The sequence below is a fragment of the Zeus faber genome, assembly GCF_960531495.2.
Source record: "Zeus faber genome assembly, chromosome: 11".
Taxonomy (NCBI): domain Eukaryota; kingdom Metazoa; phylum Chordata; class Actinopteri; order Zeiformes; family Zeidae; genus Zeus; species Zeus faber.
Window position 1 is genome coordinate 11,219,365 of NC_137205.1, and position 13,495 is coordinate 11,232,859.

At 41.8% G+C, this 13,495-nt stretch overlaps 2 protein-coding genes across 2 annotated transcripts in view; one reads left to right on the top strand and one right to left on the bottom strand.

Moving 5' to 3' along the window:
- Positions 1–1,524, top strand: part of csdc2b (cold shock domain containing C2, RNA binding b) — a gene marked incomplete at its 3' end in the record, with an annotated part of 4,280 nt that extends 2,756 nt beyond the window's left edge. The window contains exons 2-4 of the mRNA XM_080009423.1: positions 1–34; positions 299–421; positions 1,362–1,524. The exon at positions 1–34 is cut by the window's left edge and continues 377 nt beyond it. Coding sequence (XP_079865549.1) covers positions 1–34; positions 299–421; positions 1,362–1,524 — 320 coding nt within the window. The remainder of the gene's footprint in view (positions 35–298; positions 422–1,361) is intronic.
- Positions 1,525–4,188: 2,664 nt separating this feature from the next.
- Positions 4,189–13,134, bottom strand: pmm1 (phosphomannomutase 1). Its single transcript, XM_080008812.1, has 8 exons — positions 12,889–13,134; positions 11,555–11,672; positions 10,677–10,753; positions 9,816–9,907; positions 9,442–9,541; positions 8,489–8,564; positions 5,967–6,082; positions 4,189–5,683 (listed from the first exon to the last, which is right to left on the bottom strand). The coding sequence occupies exons 1-8, from the start codon at positions 12,955–12,957 to the stop codon at positions 5,561–5,563; spliced, it is 771 nt and encodes a 256-aa protein (XP_079864938.1). The 5' UTR covers positions 12,958–13,134; the 3' UTR covers positions 4,189–5,560.
- Between the last annotated feature and the right edge of the window lie 361 nt (positions 13,135–13,495).

Genomic DNA, 13,495 nt, shown 5'->3' on the forward strand with positions numbered 1-13,495 from the left:
CACTGCCCACCAAGCGCACGCGCACCTACTCGGCGTAAGAGAGACCCCTTTGTCCGTTTGCGTTGTTCCCAGTGTGATTAGTTATCGAGACCCGCCTCGGCGCTCTGTGGAGTGGGTTGGCGGGATTGATATAAATCCACACGGTGATTATCTTTATGAATCACCGATTGGGAACGGGGCGTTCTTTTCACGCTCCGTTCCTCTACTATAGCGCGTTAGTTTACTTTTCATGAGAGGAATAATAGTCAAAATGTCATTTTTGAAGCGGCTATAATGATCTCTCTCTCTCTCTCTCCAGCACGGTGCGTGCCCACTCAGGACCGGTGTACAAGGGGGTGTGTAAGAACTTCTCCAGGTCACAGGGTCACGGCTTCATCCGCCCTTCCCACGGGGGAGAGGAGATCTTCGTACACATCTCAGAGTAAGATAGACGCTTACGCACACCACTTATACACAAATAATGCACACATTGATCACACACGGCGAAACTATGCATTGACAGCATTTTTCAGACAATATTTGGGAGACGTAATTTCATAGGCAAGGTTTTATTTTAATTTTTTCCATTATTTTAATTTTTTACCTTTAGGCTGCTTTGGCTTCAGCGTACAGTCGAAATATACATTGTTTATACTAAACAATATGGCAAGAACAGAGACTGCATTGTGGAAGGATAAGATCGGATGCAGCGGAATGTTTTGTCCAACGGGGAATCAGTCACGGCAGAATAGAATTAAAAATACAGACACACACAGCCAGAAAAGTGAAGAATACTGAAGACTAAATTTGGTTATGTTAACTGGCCGTATTAAAGACCACCGCCAAAATGAAAATATTGGTTGTTATGATATTGAGAATTTCCTTTAGAATTTATATAAAGGAGCCCATAGTGTGTATGTATACAATCATACTGCTAATGAATAAATATTCTTCTGTTAATAATCATTGCATACACATTATAGGGACAATTAGTGTACATTGTGAATTTGTGCCTTGGGAAAAATATGTCAAATTAATGCGTATTAATGGATAGAAATATAATAATTAAGGTAAATATATTGTGCACAGTAATTCACCATTTGTTTTTTATTGTTTTCTCACCATGATGCACGGTGCCATTTTGGTCAACCACACTTTATATTTTATATTGCATTTTCATATTGAAGCCTTTTTCACACCGAATCCGGATCCTCCCCCTGGTGGCTGTCAGACGAACTGCGTCTGAGTTTCGCAACACAAATGTCAGGGAGAATGGGAGAGCTCTTTTTCTTTCTTTTTTTTTTTGTTCTTTGGATTGATTGTTTGATATTGTAGTTTGTCGTATTCGGACTGAAGCCAGCTTAAGAGTGTTTCTCCTCCAGCATCGAGGGGGAGTACGTGCCGGTGGAAGGGGACGAGGTGACGTACAAAGTCTCCCGCGTCCCGCCCAAAAACCTGAAGGTGCAGGCGGTGGAGGTGAAGATCACACATCTGAACCCGGGAACGAAGCACGAGACCTGGTCCGGTCAGATCATCAGCTCCTAGGCTTCACCCATCGCTGGCCTGGTGGCAGGAGGGTGGGGGTTTGGGGGTTGGGGATAAGGGGTTAAGTGCGAGATTGGGGCGAGGATCACCCACTGTGTTTCCAATCTGATTTTTCATTGCTGTCCAATTAGATGCTCACATGTCATTAGATAGTCTTGTTGAGTTGAGATTATTATTATTTTTTTTTTTTTACAATTTGTCTCACAGCAATGAATAGATCACTATTTTATTAAGTGCAGCCAGATACCAGCAAGGGATCCAAGTTGGTCAAGGGGAGAAGTTGTGGATCTGACGCTCCTGGAGATCAGTTGTCCGGCCGAATGGTTCCTCTTCCCTTCTACTTCATGTTGTACAGCACTCTTTTGATCTTCTGAGGATTTGTGAAAGCATGAGTTAAAATATGAAGTGATCCTGTGCGATCCTCTGGTGTTGTTTTTTGTTTTGTTTTGGGGTTTTTTTACATCAAGTGCCAACTATACAGGAGTTGGTGAGAAAGGTTTAACCGAGATAATGGAATTTGAACAGATATGATTGTGAGTAGGAGGAGAGAGAATCAACGCTGATGAAATATGATGAACAATTTTTTTTTTAATTAGAGGGGATGAAAATGTCATGTTGTAATGAGCCTAGAGGTAACAGCGGATTCATCGAATAACTTAATTATAATGTCGGTTATGACTTCGATTAACTTCAAAATGGCCTTTATTTATTTTGCATCATTTGAGTTTGGTGTCTGGGCTCCACTGCTCAAACTTAAAGAGCTAGAAAAATAGGAGGGATGAGCTCGAATCCCCCCCATTGAGAGAAGAGTAGAGCCCAGCAGGTGGAGGCGGAGGGAGCGCAGCAAAGCAGCAAAGCAAGAATGCAGCAAAGTAAGTAGGGCAGGAGGGATTGGCTGCTTAAATAGGCCAATCAAATAAGGGCGTGGAAGTGTGTGGCGCTGTCAAGTTGTCTGACAGAACTAGCCACGCAAGTTGCGCATCATCTCTGTCATTTTATATCAAATTACATTAGGGATGAGCGATTAGGGATAGGCATTAGGGGTACCTCAATATCACCACCAAATACTGATTTTGGTGCTCTAACGCTTAAATATCTGCAAATACCATCTCCCGATTTGATCCATTACTCATACACTATGGTATCGGTGCATCCCATGTCTATAGATAACATCACTTCCAAATGCAGAGTTGTCTGTTTATGACCCTGATAGAACATCATAACCTGCATTTAGGCCTCACCAGCCAGAAATGATGGAAACAATGACAAATGATAAAGCGAGGAGGGTGCTGAGGGTTCAAGGGGACAAGTGAGTTCCAAATGTACAAATATTAAATGTAGTCTTGAGGATAGAACAAGCATGAAGGGAGAGGGGGGATCGAAGCAGACAATTGACGACGACCAAGCATGGATGTTTTTGGGGAAAAAAATAAAATCTTACTGTGAACGGAAAATAATTTAACCTGAACCTACCCTAACCTTTTTGTCCATTTGTATCTAATTTTGTATTATTTATATTATTTATGTATTTGAGTACTTGACTTTTCTTTTTATGTTTGTTAAGATCCACTTACTTTGTGTTTTTGACAATGTAGCCAAAAGTTAAAAAAAAAAAAAAAAAAAAAATTGAAATTTTTGAAGAGATTTAGTATTATTAACCACAACCATTTTTTCCAGACTAAAGTCCATTTCGGTTTATTTCATGAGATTTAAATTTCCTCTGCTGTCTACAATTATTCTTTTCAAAGGGTTTGAGCCATGAATTGCTAAAAGACAAAAACTCTTTTCTAATTCTCTTTTTCTAATGCTCACTACCATGTGATCCGCATCACTTCATACTCGATAGCGCTGGACGACGAAATGAATATGATTTATCGTTACTTCCTTTTTGCCCGCGATATCCTTCACCGTGTGTCCGTTTCTACGATACCTTCTCCACGTGCTCCCTCTATGCATCTTGTCTGTCGATCTCACTGCCTGGATTTGTTCAACACAAAGCGTTCGTGTCTCGTCGAAGAAACCGTTGATTTCTGTAACGTCCAAGAGCACTTTCTTCCGTGGACAAGCCGCCGTAAGAAAGAACATTAAAGCATTTTGCAATCCTGTTGGTTTCTGTGGTTACTACTTAATAAGGCGGTTTCGCAGACAGGGTTTCATCTAAATCAGGAATAAACTAATCCTACTCAAATCAATCCCGAATTTAAAGTTGCTGGATTGCTTAAATTAAGATTATTTAGATCGAGACTAGGAAGTCCTAGACTAAGGTGATGAAGGACGAGTCAGCTCCTTCTGTCTTGGTTTTAGTCCAGATAATCCATTTCCTCTATTGTCAAGGTCGACCTGGAGGCCCACGTCCATTAATACAAAGATAAACCTGCCTCTGGCCTGGTTTAATGTAAACCTCCACTTAAACCTAGATTAGACCAATCTGCCTATTGGAAATCACATTGTTTAAACCAAGACTTGGGCAAGTCTGAGACTATTTTAAACCATGACAGAGAAAGGCCATTTCAGTTAGTCTGGATTAAATGTGATATTAAGTCTTAAATTAGGCCTAATCTGTGTCCGCCAAACCGCCCCAATGTGTGATATGTTGAAAACAGAAAGAATGTGTAGTATGACTGCTGGTAAGTTAAGTGTAATGAAACAGACTCGAGTAGGAGTTTGCAGGTTTAATTACATTGAAATCAACATGTTAATTTTAACCTACGCAAGAGTAAATGATACAAATAAACTGCATTTATTACCTTGGTAAAATAAAATAAATCATTAGGACACAAATCTGTTGGTGGAGACCAAAAAAGCTAATCATCAAAAAGATGAAATCATATTTTGACCACAATCTTCATAATAATAATAAAATGAGTGATGAGTGATCCGGCAATAACGGTACAATGTCGTTATCTGAACAATCAGTATGGATTAAGGAGTGTATAATGTGAAATACATTCACAGTTGATCGCTCTGGGTGAAAGAAAAATTGATTATTTTCCATTGATTGATAATCACAATGGAAAGAATCATCAAAAGTAACCCTACAGTTTCACATGTATTAACTAAAAATACTGTTAAAACTCTGAATGTAAACTGAGAGACTCAATGCTTGAATTTTAAAATAAATACAACAAAGCAGGCCTCACCGTTAAATATACAGATCATGGCTTAGCTTGTGGACATTCTACACAGAAATCTGTATTGAAATGTATTCTTTAACTTATGACGTGCAACATAACACAAGCAAGAGCAGGATGAAAGATTCTTCATTAATCGTGCTATAAATAACATAATGTTTTTATACACCGATCGAAAATGCAGCAAAACGGTAGTGGCTTGAATTGTTCCGAGGTCAATATCCTCAAACTCATCTTTATGAAATGAAAACAAAGTCTTCTTTTCTCTGTTTCTCTACAATGCCCACCTAGAAATGTCCTATTTCTCCTAAATATGTATATATATATATATATATATATATATATATATATATATATATTTTAATGTGTGTCTGTATTTGTATATCTGTATTCGCTACATTCAGCTTGTAAGCACCCAGTGACCGCTCAGTTAAGCAGTAATAAAAATACAGTTTTAGTGCAAATCAAATGTATTACAGATGTCCCAACATCATAATCAACAGTAACTGGAGCCTTTCCAGGATTTGTGATTTTCTATTTTTGAGTATAGAAGTGTAGAAATGCTACAAAATTCCAGAATCTAGGTCAGAAAAAAAAAAATTTCTGCCGGCATAGTAAAAGCTTATTTCAGGGAAAAGTAACATCAGATATAATATTTGTAAATGTGCAAAAAGGTACTGATCATTAAATATTAATTGGGATAGATATGTTTGATTCTACATTATACTATCAATGATGATTTTTAAAACTTGGCGCAAAAAAAAAAAATTCAGTAGTGATATCTGTTAAAAGTTCGTTAAAAGCCTCTGCTCGCCCTCTCCGGATCCTTTGTGCAGTACCTCCACTGACCACCGGGGGAGTCCACAGGGAGCTACAGACCAGAGAGCTCGGCCTGCTCAGGCTCATCAGGACTCATTCGGTGGAGCGTTGAAGAACAGCTCTCTGCAGATCCTGGCCGTGTCTTCCGGGGAGTAAACTGTGAAACCAATCGTCCGCGGGTCGTTGAAGATTTCATAGTCGTTTCCTCCCTGCACGCAAAGCAAGTTAGCTAGAATGAGCTTCGACGCATCTTCAGCGTCTCGAAACGACACCGGAGATACATCGGCACCCAAAACCTCATTGTTTTATTCCCACTTTCCATTCTCCTGTAGGCTATGAAAGCAATTTCTATGTGTGAAATAACTCCAAAACAAGACAAAAGAAAAAAACACACCCGCTCCGAAACCATGACCTGGGAGAGTTAGTCTTCAACCTTGTAACACGTAACAGACATGGCATTCAGAGCGGGCACAATCTCCTTGGTCCACTTACAAATGAGGTCTCGTTGCCAAAGAAGTAGATGGCATCCAGGCCTTCCATCTCCAGAACCTCCAGACACAGCCTCTTATCCCAGCCCTCTGGGAATATATCAAAACTGATGAGGCCGCCTAAGAAAAGACAGGAGCAGAAAGGGGGGGCGTTATGGTTCAAATTAAATGACACCGTATAGAGAATAGACTTTCCGAGCTCATCGTTTTTTTGAAGGACAGTGTTTCTGGATGGTGTGGTCATAGGAAACAAATGAAATATCTCGTCACTCCCGTTATGTTTACACACAACATACAGGACAGTGTCATTATGCGGGAACAAACCCGGTGAAACGTCCGTGCAGAGACTGTGCTCTGATGGCGCTGGCATTTAGCTCGTTCTCCGGCAGCGACAGTCTTGTTTTGTTTTGGGAGGGGGACTATTCAGACTGTTGGCAGGCTTCCATGTATGGGGGAGAAGGGAAAAAAAAAAAAAAAAAAAAAAAAAAAAGCTCTACACTCTCCTTTTCACCACAAAGAGGTAACTTACACAACGTGGTAGCAATGACAAGTACGGTACAACAACATACATGCATTTATGTATCTCAATATTTTTATAACTGAAACTGGGCCGTGGCTTCTCTGGCAGATCCAACTCCACTTATTACAGAGGGAGGGGACACCAGCTGAGTGGAGTCCAGCCAATCGCAGGTCGGTTTCCGCTCTCCGCACGCACGCACCCGGAATGGGGATCACCGGCATGGACAAAGTCCTCCTCCTCTCCCCAGCAACCTCAAAGTTAACCAACAGGCACCCAGCCCGACGGAGTAGAGGAACAAAGCACTGGTTTTAGTTAATTATTAAACCCAATAAGACTGCAGTTTATAGGTAACGCCTGCTGCGGTGTCCAGGCCGTGGAAACCAAAAACATATATATCGCTCTGTTTACGCGGACCAGTCCCTTTCCCTCTGTGGTCAGAGGTGACAGTAGCCCCCCCCACACCACACGCGGGCTGTGGGACACACACACACACACACACACACACACACACACACACACACACACACACACACACACACACACACACACACACACACACACACACACACACACACACACACACACACACACACACACACACCTTCCCTTCTGTGTGTGTGCATCCATGCATACGTGTTTGTCAAGCTCTGAAATGACATCATCTGTTTGGAATTATACAGAAGATGCTATTGCGGGGAAATAAAACAGCGGAACTACTGAAAGGTCAGTAAGTGACTGATTTTTAAATTGGGGTCACTATTCTTTTTTTAATTTTTGTATTCATTATTGTTCAGGCTATAATTTGTTGTTTATTATTCATTTTAGCGTATTTGTCATGTTCTCTTGTGTGCGTTTTCTTGTGTACGATTATGTTCACATAAACATATGCACACACATAATGAAGAACACAACTTTATGTAGCTTCCAGTCACACACTTATTTCTGCACACAGGGTAAATTCTTTCACAAACCTTTTAAATTGTGTCCTCCCTTGGGTTCCTGCCAAAAAGCTTGCCCCCTCCTCAAAGCTTGCCTTGTCTTGTCCTGATCAATTATTTTCTGCACCTGTGACGTCAAACTGACCATATATTCTCTGACTCCCTGAAAATAAACTGTTCGACTCAGAGAGCTGCTCCTTGGCACATCTCTCATCCGACCCCGTACAAGTTAAACCAACGTCTGTCTGCCTCTTTATTTAAGACCCGACTGACAAACTGCAGATTTCTGTAACAATTATGTATTTTCAATTTTTTTCCAAATATTACTATTTTCTCTTTTTTATACTTTCTATTCCATTGCTTCAATATAATTTTTGCCAATTTCTTTTTTTCCCCATGTAAGCTGTTTCTGACACTGCAATGAATAAAGTATCTATCTATCTATCTATCTATCTATCTATCTATCTATCTATCTATCAGCTACGGTGGCTGGAGGAGACAAGTTTAGTTCAACACAGAGATAAGAAACGGCAGATTGCTACATGAGAAGAAATAAAATAGAAAGATAAACGGCCGTTATCAGCGAGAGATGGCGGTTTCCAGCATGGGTGTTTATTTTACAAATAAAAGGCTGACATTCATTAACAGTCATGGGGAGAGAGGCCATTCTTAAATGTGTGCATGGGGCAAGTCACGGACACACTCAAAGCGTTTTCCAGCCATGTGTACTTTCCTCAGGAAAGAAAGAAAGAACGTGAGTTGCACGGTGCGCACGGCTCCAGCGACTCCCTGGAATCGCCCCTCCAGAGCCCACGCTAAACCCGCCGGGTAACGGCTCTCGTTGTATCCCGGACGCAACTCGCGGACAAAGACGCTTTGTTTCACTGAATCCTCCCGCGAGAAAAGATGCGAGGGAAAGAAAACGACTTGAATAGGGACGCGGAGAGAGGGACAGATTCACACCCACTCGGTCCAGCGACAGTGATTGGCCCCTCGCTTTTTTTTGGGACCATCTCCACGGCAGCGCGCACATACTGTACAGTGTCTGTGTGCGCGGGTCTGCCTTACCTCTGGTGAACCGCAGTCCCTTTCCGGCAAACTCCCGCTGCAGGGCGGCAACGAAATTCTCCCTGATCTTCTCCTTCTGTGGGGAGCGGGAGGGGGGGTGTCAGGCCTAGCTAGGAAACAACAACCCTGCTACGACGGAAAGTAGGTCGGAGGGCCGACTGTGTTAAAACAGTGCAGCTCAGTGATGGGAACAGTTCTTTTCCTGCATGAAATCGCAATTTCCGGCATAATTAACGCAATTTCGAGCTTGGAACTGTGCAAAATGGCTTGAGCTTGTTGATCCTTTCCCGAAAAGACATACAGAAAATCACCACACAGTACTCATTTCTGATTCTATTTAGTGCTCACGGTAGTCTGAATTGGGAGTTTGTTGTATAAACTTATATTTAGACTTTCATAAACATATACTTATTTTATAGATTTATTACTGGAACCCAAGCAAAAGCACAGTATCTTCTGTCCCCCCCCCACTAACTTTGAGTCCATGGTTCTTTCTTCCGTTAAAAAATAAATAAATAAAAAACTTAGAACTGAACTTTTTCCAGTTGTTTCTGTGTTATGCATAATTAATATTGTCATAGGGTGTGATCACATATGACTCTTTCTTCAAAATGTTTTTTTTGTAATGTTTTTGTATGATACTGGTAGTGGCTATCTGCCCAATACTAGGATAATAACATATCAGCACTGTAGAATATCACAAAAATATCATAAAAAAAAAAAAACATCAAAAAATGTGATTACATGAAATAACTCTAGTTTTCGCCTTTTAAGACACATCAAAGCACATTAGATGTCTCAAATGGAGAAAAATAGACGCAGGGTCAATCGCTATGTTCAACTTATCCCAAAAGCTCCAAGTCAATGCCTTTGATTAAAAGTAACGTGTTTTTGGACCGTCGGTCAGTTTGAGCAGTCACTAAGTCTTTGGTGACATTCCGCTGCTACTTTACCTTATCTATTTCAGAGAACTCCATTCGTTCCTCCGGTGTGCAGCTCCGCCCGATCGGCGAGATGTTCAGCATTCCATTACGAAACTCGATAAAAGTCCCCCTGCGAGGAGTAATGGGAGCAAGACTGTGACGTCCACGTTTTTAGATGTCATTAGTGATTGCTTTTTAGATTTAGACATTCACTAAAAACCAAAACTGGCTCTGCCCCCTTTTGAGCCTTGTCAAAGGTGTGCATCGGGATGCATTCCTGGCTCTTAAATGTCTGCCTTTCTGTCTGTAGGCATAGGAACATGTTTTTTCTTTGTTTGATTTAAGGCGTGCGTGCTTGCGTGCGTCTGTCTGCTGCAGGGCAGGGAGGATTCCGGGCTTCATACCGTTTCTTAGGGAGCTTAATGAGACCCATGTAGCTGAGGCAGAAGTTAATCAGATCCTGGAGCAGCTCTTCCCCGATCTGGTTCTGAATGGCCTGTCAGCGTGCAGTAGCAAATAAAATGAACCAATGTTAATTATTAACTATAAAAAAAAACAAAAAACAACTAGTGCACAAACGCCACAATGTGTATTTGTTAATACAGAAGTTTATGTTTACTGTGGAATATTTTTGGCTTATTGCCAACATTTTGTTGGCTGTTAAGGATCATATTTAATGCCAGGTTTATAGTACTTCAACATTTCTATCTTAAGTTCATCTCTCTGGTTTTCTAAGTTATTGTATTGTGAGTAGAATTTTAATTTTGGAGGATTTAATTTTTTGACATGACCTTTTACATTTTTAAATTCTAAATAATTTCTAATTCTTTGTTTTTTTTCTGTTATTTTAGATTATATCTGTGGTTTATCACTAGATTTGGTGTATATTACCATATCTTCTTATTGTGTATAGTGAACATATGTTTATTGTATATTTTTCCATATATTTTCCTTTTTTATTGAATTGCTTTATTATTATTGTTTTCCCTACTTACTTAATGTGAGCTGCTGAGACAATTACAATTTCCCTTTGGGGATTAATAAAGTATTATATATATAAGTATCTATCTATCTATCTATTTATTTATCCATATATCTATCACTTTTCTAACATTTCCCTCAATTTTGACTTTGAATTTAGTTTATCAAAGGGATCCTACATCATCGAGTCTAAAACCTCACTCCTCTTCTGTGTCCTAATTTATCTCCACTAAGATCCACAGGAAAACATTGTTAATACAACGTGCCTTTTCGCACGCACTTACATGTTTGGAGATGAGCTTCCCATCTTTGTACTGCACTGTGCCATTCTCGGTGAACACATAGTCGAACTTGTGGATCACTGCAAGAGAGATGGGAGGCGGCTGTGAAACACCGGATACACGGAGCTCCCTCGTGTTCAAGAAAACTTAAAATATCAAATACGACCTCAGACAACGCTCCCTCTGAAATCCCTCAGGTCAGAATGCAGCAATTATAGCGCCGCTACATCTGCTTCCTTAAGGATTACGCTTCCGAGCAGATTACCGTGTGTGTGTGTGTGTGTGTGTGTGTGTGTGTGTGTGTGTGTGTGTGTGTCTGTCACTTACCTGGAAAAGGTGAGTTTAACCTGTCTAACCTTCCCATTTGCTATTTGGTAACCGTTCTTAAAATGTAAAATATATTCTAGTGTATAATGATTGACAATTATTTCATTCACATTGACTACATAGGAGTAAAGTCATTTTCAATAAACCATGACTCTTATCATTTATTGTTAACAACAATAAGTCCCCTTCTGTCATTAAGGAATGCACTACAAAAGCTGCAAAGTCAACTTCTGCAGATTCTGCATTTTTGGCAAACTGCACGTCAATCCCTGAGCTTGTGTTGTTTGTCTGCCAGGTATTACATAGTACACTACTGATTCCACCCGGCTGGGTCTCGTCCAGTCTGTCTCACTGTTTGTGAACTCAGCCGAAAACACCCTTAACACCTCAACTTGGCCAGTGTGCCAGTTGTCCTTCACTGCAATAAGACGTGCGCACAATAACAGAGCGTTTGAAAAAGTGCGTACGATAAAGACGCTGCGCTTCACAGGCACCCGGGACATCGGCGGGTCACGTTCCTAAAAAGTCTGCTGAAATGGACCCCCTGCGCTCACCATCGTCCCCGTCCCCCAGCTGCTCCGCAATCTTGGCGTAGTCCGACCCTCCGACGATGCCAATCTTCACCTTCCTCCGCAGAGTTTGGAAAAAATTGTCCAGCTGGGGATTGATTTTCTAGATAGAACAGAAACAAAGCTGTCAGACGGTCCTAAAAGTTAAGAGGCCACCTATTAGTGGCACAACATCCACAGTATACAACAAAGACCTATTATGGATTGATGAAATGTGCACCTTTTAGGCAAAATACATCTGCATCTCTCACAAGGCAAATTAACTTATGATTCAAGATTCAGGAGGTGTATTTGTCACAAACATATACATACGTTCATACATTAATGCAGTGAAATGTCTTTGCAACACACCCAGAGATTATGCACAATAGTTACTAAACCGAACATAATTGTAAGGATGTAATGCAGTTGGTGAATAGAAAAATATACGTAAAATAAAAATACGACTCAAAAAGATAACACAAAGTGACCAAGTTATGTGTAGTAAAGTGCATGTGAATAAAGTGAGTATGGAATATACAGTACAGTATACAAGAGTACGACACAGCAATACAGTAACACCGAACAGTAATACAGTAACTTGCAGTACAGTATACTACATACAGTACAGTAAGGCAGTGGCGCCTGTGTGAGTGCCTCGGTGCTTTTTGTTCGGAGCCCTGGTGAGTTCAGCATTGAACTCGTGTGATATCGTTCTTCTTTCTAACATTTCACTCCATTTTGACTTTGAATTGAGCTTATCAGAAGGGATCCAACATCATCATCAAGTCTAAAACCTCACTCCTCCTCTGTCTTAAATCTATCTCCGCTGAAATCCACAGGAGAAAAGAAAAACATCGTCAACACGAACGTGCCTCTCCGCACGCATCAAACGACTTACGTAACATCGGGGCAGTTGACATATTCTGCAGATTTATTCTATACTGTGTTGAATGAACATGGAGAGCAAAACATACAACCGAATTAAACCCTATGAATGACCTTTGTTTATTATGCACCATAAATTAGATTTTATTTTTTAACACTTTGTAATGATGTGATCCAATCCCATCTCTTTATTTTCGGGCTGCTCTGGAAAACTGCACATAGCTCCGGCACCTCTTCTGAGGGGGGGGGGGGGGGGGGGGGGGAGACATGTAAAAACCAGAAAAGGGGAAAGCAGGACAATCCCCCGTGTACGTGTAGTAAACCGTGCGCCGGCAGGTCGGTGCTGTTGTTGTTGTTACACTGGAAGGCGCTGCAAACAGAGCAACCCCCGGCAGGCGCTGGTGCGGGATCCGAAGCAGCGACACGCGGTTTTCAATCTGAAAACGTCTTACTTCTCTCGGCGCCGTGAGGGTCCCGTCCACGTCGAACAGGCAGAGGACGTTCCTGCTCGATCGGTCCATCGCGTCCTCGGTTCCGGCACTTCCCACGCTGGGGGGGGGGGGGGGGGGGGGGGGGGGTTAAAAAACAAACCAAAAAACACTCTGCGCTCTAGTACTCTACTCTGCGCGTCGGTAAACGTGTGCTCCGACGTCGGCCATCCAGGGAGAAGAGAGGAGCCCGGGAGCGCCGCGCTGCTGCGGCGGTGTCGGACCCGACGTCGGGGTTTGTCGCGGCGGCGCGGTCTCAGGTTTCAGAGTCATGACGCGTTAGAGACGCCGCGGCCAATCGCGGACGCGTTTTGTCGATGACGCCGCGGCGTGGGCGAGGCCTGGCACATCCACACACAAACGCAGCAGGCGCGGCCCCCATTCCAATGAGTTCCAATGTGTTCCAATGTGTTCCAATGGAGGAGAAATTCAAATGAAATCCGCGAGTGAATGTTCTTTTAAAGGGCATTTCCCGAGTGGAAATCTCGGAGCCGATTGCTCGGCCACTGCGCGGTGAACAGAATTCCCTTTGGCGCGGTTTATTCGACTTTGTGCTTTCACTTCAATCTCG

Coding starts and splice junctions, on each gene's coding strand:
- pmm1 (XM_080008812.1), bottom strand. CDS start 12,957: ATGGACCGATCGAGCAGGAACGTCCTCTGCCTGTTCGACGTGGACGGG. Junction 11,673..12,888: donor CCCTCACGGCGCCGAGAGAA/GTAAGACGTTTT, acceptor TGTTCTATCTAG/AAAATCAATCCCCAGCTGGA. Junction 10,754..11,554: donor GCTGGGGGACGGGGACGATG/GTGAGCGCAGGG, acceptor TCTCTCTTGCAG/TGATCCACAAGTTCGACTAT.